Here is a 14,294-nt window from a genome sequence, read left to right as displayed (position 1 = left end):
TTGCATCCAAGGATGACCAGACTTGTGCATGTCCACAATTCTTTACCTGAGATCTTGGCTCATTTCTTTTAACTTTCCCATGACGTTACGCAAAGAAGCAGTGTGTTTCAGTTGTGCCTTTAAATACATCCACAAGCGTGTCTCTAATTAAATCAAATGCTGTCAATAAATGTATCAGAAACTTTCAAAGACATGACATCATCATCATCATCATCTGGGTTCCCCCAAATTGTTTAAATGCATAGTAATCTTACTGTATGTAAACATCTGACTTAGAAGAAAGTAATGAAAACATTCCTTCTCTCATTATTCTGGCATTTAGCAAATAGAAATAATTTTGGTAATCCTAATTAAAGTTTAGTCTGATTTCATGTTAGACTGTGAAGGGGAAAAAAAGTGTATGGATCTTACTATGTAGTGTATGTAAACTTCTAGTTTCAGGTGTAGGCCTACACAAAGTTAAAGTAAGGTTAAGGATAGCCTACTAATTGTTGCATGGGATCCTGAGAGATATTCAGGACTTGTTAGGCACGATTAGTTGAACCTTACCCTTGAACGGCCAGCAGTCCTCAAAATGGCAGCATATAGAAGGAAGTTGAAAGCCATGAATATCTATATGATGTGTGTTAAGTGCACAGTTATAGACATGACCAGATGGTGTGTAAAAGTAGCTCCTATGATATATTGGCCTAATGGAGAGAAATGAAAGCCTGGATAAACAGCCTAACAAACTGATAATTTTAATTAAACATAAAAGAGATGTGTTAGAAGGATGACCTAAACTATATTCACTTTGAGGGCTCGTGGCTCTAAAAGGCAGATGTACCAGTGAGCTTTTATTTTGAAGTACAGTGTACAGCTCGTGCAGTGGTCGTTCCCGGCGACAGCGAGGATTAACAACGGGCTCCATGGGGCGGACTTTTGTATTTAAGAAAGATGAAGCCAGCCCTGCTCCTGACTGAGCCAACAGCAGAGACAGCAGAGACACAAGAGACAGAAGAGACAGCAGCTGGTATCGAAGCAAAGCCCATCCTCAGGTGTGTGTGTCCCTCATGCGCTTCTCTTCAGTCTCTGTGCCATTGTGCGTCTCACTGAAAACAAGCCAGGAAGTGTAAAGGGACAGTGATATCATTCATTTGAGTTCATCTGTCTTTTATTCGACTGTCTTCATAGATAGACTTCATTTTTGCCATGGATGCTGAATTGGGCTCCAGTGAAAAGGATTATGTCCCGGTGCCCACGGATGGCAAAGCTGCGGACGAGCTCCGGATCGATGTGAAGGAGCCGAGAGCCACATGGGGCCGGCGCCTGGAGTTCATCCTGGCCACGGTCGGGTACGCGGTGGGACTCGGAAATGTCTGGAGGTTTCCTTATTTGTGCTACAGCAGTGGAGGAGGTAAGATGTGAGAGGAGCCTTTTACAGGTCACATAGTGTTCATCCTAAAAGAAAACAGCCTCTGTTACATCATATCACATCATATCTTATCTTTTCTTATCATGTTCTATTATATTGTTATTCTAGTCTATAGTCTATAGGCTCATAATCCTATTATAGGCACAAATACTATGGTTTATAGATGATTACATCACATTAAGTCACAGCAACCCCAAATTTCCATTTGCCATTTGCCACTTGTTTGTCCAAAGTTATGACATCAATTGTAAAGTTGACTATTTGCTGTTTAAATAGTAGGACTAAACTGTGGCCAATAGAAAAATGATGACCAACACAAATATGGACAAAAGAAAAACATGAGTACACTCTCTAAAGTAAATAAGCCTATATTCAGAGGGCAGAGGCAGCTGGTATTACACCAGGGGGTTTTAAAGATTCTGCTTCACATTATTAAGCTTTTATAGGTTTATAATAAAATCCCAACCTGAAACGTATGGTAGTCAAGAAAACCCAGCAATGACTCAGCAAATTTACAGCAGCAACATAAAATGTGCTAAGGCTAAGCAAATAAGTGAACCTTTCTACCAACTATTATAATCATCATAATCACAGATTTATTGTTATAATTGTATAAATTTTATGTACATATATACATGTATTTGTGAAGTATAAAGTTCTGTAAACCTAATATTTGCGTGACTGTCTTTGTATGAAAAGTACAGTAGCACAGTAGAAAAAGCGTGTGGCAATGTTAAACTCCCATGAGGGGCTGTACTATTCTTTTTATTTTATTTATTTGTTTCGAATTGCTGCAGGTGCCTTCATGATTCCTTATATAACAATGGTATTCCTGTGTGGCATTCCTCTGCTCTTTATGGAATTCACAATCGGACAATACACCCGCTTAGGACCTGTGCATGCGTTTGCCAAAATATGTCCTCTATTAAAAGGTAAGTGCTATATATGTATGTAATGCTTTTATGTGACACATGGATTATGAATAATATTTGACTATTAAGTTACTCCCGTCCTCTTCCACTTTTTAATAAAAAGCCTTAGCTAAAAGAAGTTGCATTTGAATGAGGAAACAACTTTGACCATATGTCTTGTACAAAGATATACAGTGCTTTATATGTATATTTTCAAACTCCTATTCTATGTCCATCAGCAGCATTAGTATGTAGATAGCTTAGTACGTATTACCAATGTATAATCCCACTCTTTTCCCAATCACATAATGTATATAATTTATTTTCTAAATAAAGTTTACTGAAACAGCAAGGTCATTGTATTCCAAAAAAAAATCAGCCTAGGGAGGTTTTATTTGTATATAATTTAACAATTGAAAATTTGGAAATCAAATTTGGATTTGCTGCGTTGCAAAGCTGTTCCCCCTGTGCTGTGATATGCATTTGAGGAACTCAAACCTATATAAAGCAGACAAAATTTCTTTGTATAGATTACAATGGAAAAGGCCACCTGCCGGACCAGACTAGCCACTTAAAGTTCCACTACACTGTGATTATGTTTTCCTTTGATTGTTTTTTCCCTTAACATGACTTACACAAATAAATAGTAGTACTGATAAACATATTAAGCTATTTCAAAATAACCTCCTCCCCATGCTGATGGTCGGGGACTTGTAAATTACACATTCATATATTTAATTTTGGTTGAGTAACAGTAAGCTTCCTCATAAGAAATATCACACAAGACAATTATCTGCTGATTTTTAAAATTTTGTTGCAGTGTAAACATTTGCTGTCTCAATATACTCATTCACAAATTTTCAAGACCCCAGCCATCAATTGAAAACTATTAATTTTTGGGATGTGCAAATGCTTTCTTTCTTTCCTAATGTAATTATTCTCTCCAAAGTTCTTCTCATCTCTTTAAAGACAGAGACTATCTACCCGGTCAAAACAACCTCCCATTGATTTATCGCTCATTTCTTCCTGGTTTATGCTCTGTGCTAAACAAGGGCCAAAAGCAGGTAGTTTTCCTCTGTTTTTTGACTGATTTTTTGCATAAAGAGCAGCAGCCATATAAATCACCATTAATGTGTCATTAATTAACAGCATGTTGTCATGTTTCAATCAAATGTTATTCTGACACCTTGGAACAAGCACACTGAGTTCCAGTTCTTATCTATTTAAAAGAAATTTAAAAATGTGTTTGTCCTAGAGGTGTTTTTTAATCTTTAAATTTGTTGACCCTCACTCCACTGGACCATGGCATTACAGACCCAGGGCTGGTCCAGACTAAACTAAACTGATGGTGCATATGAGTTTCAAAGGGCTGCAAAAGACAAGACCCAGGCCTGATTACAACTACCAAAAAAATACAAAAAACACTACATTGACAAAGGAGCATTCATAATGGATGTAGTAGATGCTAGCTTGTCTAATCTACATTCTGAACTGAACTAGGATACTTATGCAATATTATTATTTATACTTTGTTACAACGTATGTAGTTCTGAGACCCATTCTCCTACAACAAACAGCTACCAACGCAGACTTATGCACAACTGAAGGCCAGGATGGGTGAAAGAAAAGACATAAGAGAACAAGTCACTAGAGCTGCATTAATGCAAATCATTAACGCCCCACTGTGTAAGACTTAAGCCAACAAATAATCAAAAACATTTATTGTTATGCACGTTTTATTGCACTAATGCCTTAGAGATCCTGTATGGCTTGTTGTTGCTTGTCTCCGTGGTGAGTCAGCCTTTCCACAAACAGGTAACAAACTTTTCCTTCTGGTGCTGTGCTTACCATCAAGAACCTTACGCAGTGCTGCTTTAATGAATGATTAATAATTTAAGAAGCCGTCAAACGTGCTGCTGCACTGGTCTGAAGAATGACACCTGTAAAAGTGGTCACACCTGTGGCTGAAACCTGACTCTTGACTGTGCACAGCTGCCACGCCGTGAAATCATTTATGAAGTTTGTGTGCTCACCTGTGCAGTCCGCGCCTGTCTATCAAGTGACAGGAGGAGGTGGATTAGTCTGTATTCTTGTGTTGTGGCATGAGATCGATAGCTCTCTACAGAAAGGATTTTGTTGTTCACTGTGTGTAAAAATTAATAACTTCCAAACCTGCATGACAGACCCTGATGTATTCCTCTTCAACATTCCAGTATACTCCTTGTCCTATTTTGTGTCTCACATTTTGTGTTTTTGGCAGGTGTTGGTCTGGCCACTGTTGTTATCTCCTTTGTATTTTCTACCTACTACAATGTGCTTATGAGTTGGGCAATATATTACCTATTCAATTCATTTGGATCGACTTTACCATGGCAGTCATGCAATGAAACTTGGAATGTAATCCAAAATTGCTCCAGTGGTTTCACTGGCAATGCAACCTACCTGCAATCTGCAAGTCAGCAGTTTTTTGAGTAAGTTTCTTGTTTTCATTATACTGATCAACCATAACATTATGACCACAGGCAGATGAAGCATGTGATTTTTGATAATAAAACTGCATATGTTTTCATCTATGTTTTTCATCTTAGTAATAAACTTCTTGAAAAAACAGAGACCATAGAAGATTCTGGTGGTCTTCGATGGGAGCTATTTGGCTGTCTATTTGCTGCCTGGGCCATTGTATATTTGTGCATTTTCAAAGGAGTTAAATCCTCTGGGAAGGTCAGATAATATACCATTGTACATAAATGATTATTATAGATTAAAACTACACACACCATTGACTTAATATTTCCTTAAATTTAAATGATGATTTTTTTTTAGGTAGCATTTCTGCATTAAGTCAGTAAATATACTTTTGTAATAGTCTTTGTAATAGTTTGTTTTTATATATTTTTGTCTCTCAGGTTGTGTATTTCACCGCTGTTTTTCCATACTTCATCCTGTTCGCCTTGCTCATCAATAATGTGCAGCTTCCAGGAGCAGTGAATGGCATTATTTTCTTTGTGACCCCAGTGTGGAATAAACTCTTCCAAATTAAGGTGAAGTTAATTAGTGACATGGTGGCTGAGTGGTTAGCTCTTTCTATGGTTCAGGGTTCAATTTCCTGACCAGAGAAGGCATTTCAGTGTGAAGTTTGCATGCTCTCCCTGTGTCTGCATTGGTTTTCCTCCAGGTACTTTTGTACTTTGTCTTACAAAAAGTATTGGTGTGGTTAGCCCATAGGTGCAGTGTGCACAGTCATAGCAGCTCTGAACTAGCCCTTTAGTTGATCCATGAAATTTAACTTGTATGAGAAATAAAGCACTTTACATTTAGGAACAATCTCTAACTACAGAGAACTACTTGTAAAATTAAACAATGAAATTGAATTGTTGCAAGTATCCCATAGCTCATGTCATTTAAACAGCCTCTGTGCTGCAGATTCACATCAAATTACAAGAGCAAACCTTCCTTGTGCACTGGACTCATGCATCTGTTTTTTGGAGAAAAAAACTTAGTGGAGTGGCCATTGGGACACACGGGAGATTTCCCGGTTGGCTGGTAGCCTCTGTGGGCTGGTGTCAGGCTTGTTTGATGCCAGACAAGAGCGATGCGAGAGAGAAGTCGCTCCTTCAGCTGTGCGCCCTTTCGCATCTCTCCCATCTGGCATAGATCGACTCTGCTGCTCTTTGAGGAGCTGTCAGTGACAACCCTTCCCGTGCAGTGCGTTGCAGATTTTTAGATTTTTACTTAACATTACATGTAAAATAATAGAACAGCCCTATTGTTTGATGCATAGTTTTAAGCATAGATAAACTAAAATGCAGTAGAATGTGTGTGTGTGTGTGTGTGTTCATGTGAATTTTAAAATTTTATTTTAGAAAATTTCCTTGGGGGTGCAACCCTCCAAACCCCTCTACGCATTTGGGTGATTTGTGTAAGCTATTTATCTTTTAACATTGTGATTTTTTTCCTCTTTCATAGGTTTGGGTAAATGCTGCTGCCCAAGTGTTTAACTCTATTGGAATTGCATTCGGCTCAATGGTTTCAATGTCCAGTTACAACAAGTTTAACAACAACATTCTCAGGTAACACTAATAATGCCTTTGAACAAATACATGTGTTCTTGTGATATGACTGGAGTTCTACTGTAAAAAAAAAAAAAAAAAAACACACACACACACACACACACACACACACACACACACACACATAGAAAACACAGCAGTTCTTTGTGTGCAGAAGTGGTCCCTTTTGCAATGTTGTTTCTTAACATCTCCATTACCGAATATGTACTTAACCTATGTTTGACTTATTGCTTGTCACTAGTTCTGATATATGCCTTGAAGCGCACTTGTTTTACTAGAGAATGATATGGGAATAGGAGTTAGAAAATACATATTTAGTTTTGGATTGCCACAGTGGTTTACTAAAGGTGCAGGTCAGATTTCAGAGAAATCCTAGTGTCAAGTTTGTCTCTCTCCATACTTATGTCAGTGATCTACAACTGTCAAATGAAAGGACAAACAATGCAACATAAGTGAAAGTGATTAAAAATGTGTTTCCTCAGGGATGCTTTGATTGTGTCAGTGACAAACTCCTTTACAAGTATCCTGGCAGGTTTTGTGATCTTTTCTGCTATTGGTTACATGGCACACATCCACAACCTCCCAGTGGACAACATTGCCACAGACGGTGAGTTCAGGTGTGAAAAATGCTGAGGGTAGTATTAACAGTATTAACATACACTTAACATTACCAATAAAATATTAGCTCGTGGTTCCCTTTTTATTGTCAATAACCTTAATAGATATGACTAATGCTCAAAACCCTTTTTCACTGAATCACATTGTAAGCAAGTTAGGTCATAGCACAACGTAAACTGCCAGTAAATAGGTAAATAAACCTTTACCCAGATCCATGAGGCTTTGCCAGCCTTTGTCTCCCTTTGCCATACATGAAGTAGGATCTCACTGACTCACGTGACCATTGTCATGGGAATGATATGATCATTTGTGTAACATTAATATTTTTTTTTTAATATTTAGGTCCTGGATTAGTTTTTGTGGTATATCCTGAAGTCATCTCCACCATGCCAGTGTTTCAGCTCTGGGCCCCGCTCTTCTTCTTTATGCTTCTGTGTCTGGGTCTTGACAGCCAGGTATATTTCCTGCCTTAACAACATTAGTAAATTAAAGTTAATTTGTTCCATAATCTAATGTTTATACTGTTTATGAGCATGGCTTCATATCCTCTAATAGATTTTTTATCTTGACTTTTTCCTGTATTTATTACTAGTTTGCCACCATTGAAGTTGCCATAACCTTCTTGAAGGATGAATTTGGCACCAAAATCCTCCAGTTTGTGAAGCGAGAAGAGCTGTTGGCTTTAGCTGTGTGTCTGCTCTGCTTTTTGATGGGGCTTCCTCATATTACCAAGGTTGGGTGTATTAGTACAAAGCCATCTTTAATCCTGTCCTTAATAACTGCCTTAAATGTGTATACATAGTAAGTCCTTATGTGCTCCTTAAACACAGCCCCACGTTGGAACAGCACGCTCACACATTGACACTCTAACATATGCAAAACCAGGTCCAGACCAGCCACTTTTTCCTCCACATATGTGTAATACCGTTATTTTTATCCCACTAATGCTGTCACTTCATAAACAGATGGGCTCTTCTTCAGCTGCTGTCACTCCACTACTTCTCCATTTCACACAAACTAGCCCTGAAACTACCTCACTGTTTTGATTAAATGACTAAATTACTAACTAATACAACTATACTTTTGAGATGCGATGATTTTAGATTATATTGGACAAGCACTGCTTGCCTTGATTGCCCTGACTGCACGCCCTGGTATATGAAAAGGCCATGCTTCGTGTGAAACCCTCTGAACCTCTAGAATTTAGGTTAAACTAGCACTGATGAATGATTGGCTGCTGGACTTTAGGTAGTGAGCATTCAGCTTAAGGAGAGGCATTTTAGGTTTAAACCAACTAAATATCAGCATTGAAGCTGGCAACCTAAATGGGAGACTGATGTGAGGGTCTTGCTTTCTCTAAGATAAGATTTTAGTGATTCTCAGATTAAACCATAGGATACCCCTGGAGTATTATTACGTAATAAATATTTGTTGATTTCATTTTAAATACATTTGACAAACCCCATCAGAAAGCAATAAAGTATTAAATCTCCATGGTTGGTATCTAAGTTTGCATATTTAGGCTCATTAACAATGGTGTATAATCTGAAATAACTATTGCTTTCACACTTATTAACTAAAGGAAGTAACTTGCTGTCAAGAAAAAAATAATCAATCCGTGAGAATGTTTTAAGCATTGGCGAATAGAAGGAGTCTTCTGGAATCTCTAGACATCACTCATCCCATTGGTGTTAAGAAGCTGGTTAACCACTTGTGTTGACTGAGTTGGCTGGATAGTCTTAGGTGAACTTCGATCCAATGAAGGAGATAACACACAGAACGAGATGATGCCTGTCTATGTTTTGTATTCGAGAGAAAATTCCAGCAAAGAAGGCACCATCATCCCAGTCAGGAGCGTATTTGTTTGCCAGGACAACAGTATTATTTATTCTATACTACTATTATATATCGCCCGGCTGAATCAGCTTCTATTTTGTCATGGTAAAGGAAATTGACTTTTTGATGAGAATGATTGTACCTCTAGATTTAGAATGAAAATTTGAATGAAATAATTGTCCCACCCATCCCCCTCTAAGTTTTTCGGTGGTTAAATGTGTTTAAATGGGATTCTTGGAGAAAGACAATGTCCACATCCAATTGCTTCAGATGTGTAAACACCTTTCTACGTTTTACTGGGTGATTTAGGGACTTAAGATTCCAGCTAACAAGATTGACTTGACAAACATCAATTTGGGTATTCAATAAGGGACTAGCCATATGCTTTGAGATAAAACATTATTAGAGCATTCATTCTGATAATATAATACAATTTACAAAAAGAAAATCCCATCACTATCACAAAAATATGCAAAACGAATAATAGCAATTTCACATTAGGTGTAACAGGTGCCCCACCCAGCTGTCACCAACAGGAACATGATGAGAATAAACTAATCCTTTACAACAAAATCCACACATTACATGTGTGGACATGTACTCACAGTTTGCTCTGCAGGAAGTGTAAATAATATCTGAGACAAAAATGTATATGAAAAAAGTCATTTCAGAAATACTAGTTGAATATTTCACTGGTGTTTAGTTAAGATTTGCCTTTATGTATAATATGCATATTACCTAAAAGTGTAGATACGAGAAAGTATAACCAGAAGGGATATATTGACAGAAGTCCCAGTCCCAGTCGGGCCTTTCTTCATGTTTTCTGCTATAATCACAGAAAAAAATGAACAGAGGCTATAGTCGCTCTGGGCTTACCATTTACTCAATTTGACTGTGTGGTGGAATCTGTCAATCAGAACATCTTTAATCATTTTCAGTATTAGTATCTTGCGCAGATTATTCACCATTTACACCCGTGGATGAAAGCTCAAATTATGTATCAAAATTTTTTATAGTACACATGTGTTAAAGTTACAGTGAAACACCAAATAAAGCATATTTTTTTGCTAATTTGTGCAGAGCACACTAATCTTCCAACCTATGGAATTACCTGCTCGCTAGCTGTCAAGAGTCTTGCTTTCTGATTGGATGAGCATCTTGAGAAACAAAACACCAAATTCTAACATAAATAAATGGGAGGTCAGGTCTAATGTTTTTGTAATTAAAGGCGCTTTATGTAACTTTTTTTTAGTTGCAGTGGTCTTCACTTACCTTATGCATTTCAAACATCCTAATTACTCACCACAATGAGTTTACAAGCACTTTTCACAACTCTCAGAGACCAGTGTGGAGTTCTTCTGTGACAGCTAACAACTAGCATGCTTACCATGGGTATATATGTTATATACTCTTCATAATTAGATACAGACAACATGCAGCGGACTTCTTTTGACCTCAAGAGCCGCTTATAGCTGTTCTGGGGCAAGACATATTTTGCTTAAATGCATGATTTATTCTTTTAAGAATAAATCAGCTTTACATTTGTTATCAGCAAAAGTTATATATATATATATATATATATATATATATATATATATATATATATATATATATATATATATATATATATATATATATATATATATATATATATAAAATATGTTTATCTTGTATCTGTTATGAAATATAAAAATCTAAATATTACATACAGCTCCTTTATTTATTCTTGTCATATCCTCTTTTGCAGGGAGGTATCTACGTATTTCAGCTAATGGACCATTACACTGCTGTGGTTTCGCTCATGTTTCTGGCATTTTTTGAAGTTGTGGCTGTCTGCTGGATTTTTGGTAAAAAAAACATTTTATTATATAACAGATGTTTGTTTAGTTCCAATATACAATATATATTTTTATCTGACACTTTACGTAATATTAGGAGCCCCGCGTCTCTCTGTTATGGTCAAGAGAATGTTGGGGAGGACTCCAAACATTTACTTCCGCCTATGTTGGCTTGTTCTTTGTCCAGTTTTGGTCCTGGTAAGATAACAGACAGATACTACCAATGTTCATGTGTTTTATTATTGTGTGTATAACACCACATGTCTGTACTTCCTCAGTGTATTTTGGTGTCCAGTATTGTCCAATACACTCCAGTGCGTTATGGAAAATACAAATATCCACACTGGGCTGACAGTGTGGGCTGGGCAGTCTCTCTGGTATCTATCATCTGGATACCTCTGGGGGCTATTCATGAGATTTACATCAACAAGGGATCCCTGTATGATGTAAGCATCAGAATACAGCATTCAAATGGTTCACTGTTTTTGGGTTGTTTTCCTGTTAGAGGTTGTTTTCCTGTTAGAGGAAAGGATTTTTCACCATTCAAAAGAAAAATGAAAAAATATTGATAAATGTAACAAACAGACAGACAGGATGCCCTACCAGATTTGAGACTGATATTAACACCATATTAATAGCTTGTAGGCAAAATATAAAAATGTTTAGGATACACACAGTGTGACATAAGAAAACTGGTCAGGTTTAACAAGCAGAAAATATATTTCTGACAAGTGTCTGAATCTTTATAATAAATGTTGGTTCTGATATAATGTGATGTTGTGCAAAGACCCATATTATACCAACGATATGGGCAGGTCATCATTTTATATTTATGTAGAAGTGGCCGTATATTCTTACCTATTTTTATTTATTTTTTTCCCAATAGCGGTTCAAAGCAGCTATAAAACCTACAGTTGATCTGGATGTAGACAACTCTCCAGGTAAACAAAATCAACAGATGGCTATGCTAACAGAACCTCGACAAAGCTTCTGCCACTGAAGAAATGCTGTTTAGTTTGACTGTGTATGATACATGTAAGCCTTTAGTCATGATTTTTACATTATTGCTATGTATGTTACTAATGATTATAACGTTTGAAAAAATTCACATACTGCCTTTGATAGCAACCTTTTTATGGTAATTGTAAAGATGCACTAGGTAACTTTTCTGGTGGATGCTCTGCCACCTGCTTGTATCCATGGAGATGTTTTTTTTTTTTACCATGCAGGCAGTGACATTTTAGGGGCAACTGTAGTGAACCACCCACCAGAAAAGTTCCAATGTACCTTTAAATATTTTAACTATAATTAAATTTTTGTCCTTCTATGGCAAATCATTTATGACGACATTGTTTCTTTTTTGTCAACGCTGAAGCAAAAAACAAACAAAAAACAACTACATTTAGACTGGTGCTGAAATTGTCTTTTACATTTAAAAATATCAAATGACTCATGAAGTTAGTTTTTAGGATTAACATTTAAAATATATATACATATTTATTTTTATATTTTATATATTTGAATGTTTTTGTGTAAATTGATCTAACAGATCTCGAGTGTCTGATGCACATTTTAAATCTTGTTAGTGTGATATAGCCACAGTGTTTAGTCTGGCCCTCAGGCTAAACACTTTGTTCGCTATTTTGGAAGATTTTTTTTTTATGTCTAATGGGGAGTTATGGTGCCTTTGATACTGCCATCAAAACCAAAATGAAATTGACGTCACTTTAGTCCTGTTCAAATTGTTTAAAGTTTAAATAGTAAGTACAGTTAAGTGGAGCAAGCAAACCTAGTCGAGCAAAACTAGGCGGAATATTGATTGTAGTGCTGTGCAAATTATTCACTTTTGTCCCATTTTGTTCCTACACTCCAAAAGGTGTACTGTTTTAGGCATTATATTCAGTAGCCAGGTTGCAAATATTTAAACGTTACTCTACTCTTGTTTAAAGAAAAAGAAAAAAACGGGATCAGCAAGGCCCATTTAAGTTTCTGCAGTGCGACCATAGACTGTATATATAAATGGACATAGCTAAATTGCTTGTCACTATGGTCTAAATAGGAAGTGGTCATGGGGGCACTTCTGGCACCATCGACTTTGGCTCCAATTCACTTTACATTAGAAAACTCTGGCCCCTCTCTCTGTAACTGTCATTTTGGTCTTAAACTGTTCATATTAACCTGCCCTACACGATCATGGTGTTTTTTTAATTTCGCTATTGTGTCTGTAACTCAAGATATGAACATTAATAAGAGACAAATCAGCTGCCTTCTTTCCCCGAGGTTGTTCCCGCTAGCGTTAGCAACAGGTTTGATTGACAACGTTGCTAAGCGCTCGTCCCAGCCGAACGCTATGGGTGACGTCACACTGCCTTAGTCCACTTCTTTATGCAGTCTATGGGTGGCACTCAAACATTAATAAAACGTAAGTTGTCTGAGCAATAATATGAAATGAAGCAAAGATAAATTTAAAATGTAACTGAAGGCACATTGCACTATCTTTAGCCCTTGGTGTCCCTTATTTTCTTGTGTTATAAATACAACACTAGACTCACAGGTACCATTCAAATGTGGAGAATGAGCCATGAACACTTTCTTGCTTGTTTATTTTGTTATTGGGTTCACATGTGTTCTCCATCCACTGTGAGTTTCACCAGAAAATATTTTTGGGTCAACTACATAACAAAATGTAGTGTGTTTACCCTGGTGTATAATTAATATGCAATAATTGTGGGCTTAGAGTATAGCCTCATTCTTAGACTACAAAAAATGTTGTTTTTTTTAATGTATAAAACGAAGGTAATGTGTTTGTAGACACTGTGATTACATAACTAAAAAAGTTCTGGAAAAGCACTGGAACATCATCTCAAGCAAAAGTGTGGGAACCCTGTTGTTAGGACCAAACTACTTCTGATATTTCTTTCTAAATAATTTGTTTTTTACCTTCTGTTTGGACACAACACAGCCTCGATTTGACTCAATGCAGCTGATCTCCTAACATGAAAATGTCTTTTATATCAAGAAAGGCATACTGTATTTAAAACTGCCATTAAACTGATTGTTCATGCTTATGTGTTTTCTTTGATGACCTACTGTTAAATAGAACACTGTTGCTATTCTTCTTAATCTCTACAGATCTGTAAACTCGTGAGTTGCATCTGATTTGCATTGAGCTCATGTGGGCTTTTGTTTGCATAGGCAAATGGACATAGCCTATGAGGAGGACCTTCCATTTAACTTTTCTGTCAACATAATCATCATGAATTTGAGTTTACTAGTTTACTAGAGATAAGAACCGTAAATAATTTAGCTTAGCTTTATGTAGTCCAGATAAATCGCTCAGAAACTGACACTGCTGCTACACTACATTTGAGTATGTACACTGTATGTTGCTCAGCAGTGAGAGTGAGAAAGCCAGATATGACAATAGTTAGCAGATATGACAGTCACCTAAAAACAGGCACATTTTGTGATGCTGAAATATAATACCAGTTTCAACTTATGATAAATGCAATATAGGTCTACTTGAGTTTGTTCTATATTGAGCACATGTGTTGAATACTTATTGGCATCACCTCGTCATGAAAACAATAGGCCTTTCTATTTTCCA

At 36.7% G+C, this 14,294-nt stretch overlaps 1 protein-coding gene across 1 annotated transcript; it reads left to right on the top strand.

Moving 5' to 3' along the window:
- Window positions 1–1,029: 1,029 nt before the first annotated feature.
- On the top strand, window positions 1,030–11,687 carry si:ch211-225b11.1 (uncharacterized protein LOC561694 homolog). Its single transcript, XM_033973353.2, has 13 exons — window positions 1,030–1,396; window positions 2,212–2,346; window positions 4,586–4,796; window positions 4,914–5,046; window positions 5,232–5,366; window positions 6,292–6,395; window positions 6,878–7,002; window positions 7,356–7,468; window positions 7,606–7,746; window positions 10,597–10,696; window positions 10,785–10,885; window positions 10,966–11,133; window positions 11,574–11,687. Exons 1-13 carry the CDS (start codon window positions 1,192–1,194, stop codon window positions 11,685–11,687), a joined length of 1,785 nt encoding a protein of 594 aa, XP_033829244.1. The 5' UTR covers window positions 1,030–1,191.
- Window positions 11,688–14,294: the final 2,607 nt, after the last annotated feature.

Source organism: Periophthalmus magnuspinnatus, chromosome 9 (assembly GCF_009829125.3).
Source record: "Periophthalmus magnuspinnatus isolate fPerMag1 chromosome 9, fPerMag1.2.pri, whole genome shotgun sequence".
NCBI classification, from domain to species: domain Eukaryota; kingdom Metazoa; phylum Chordata; class Actinopteri; order Gobiiformes; family Gobiidae; genus Periophthalmus; species Periophthalmus magnuspinnatus.
Note: the sequence above shows the minus strand (reverse complement) of the source record. Positions and strands in the feature narration are given on the sequence as shown.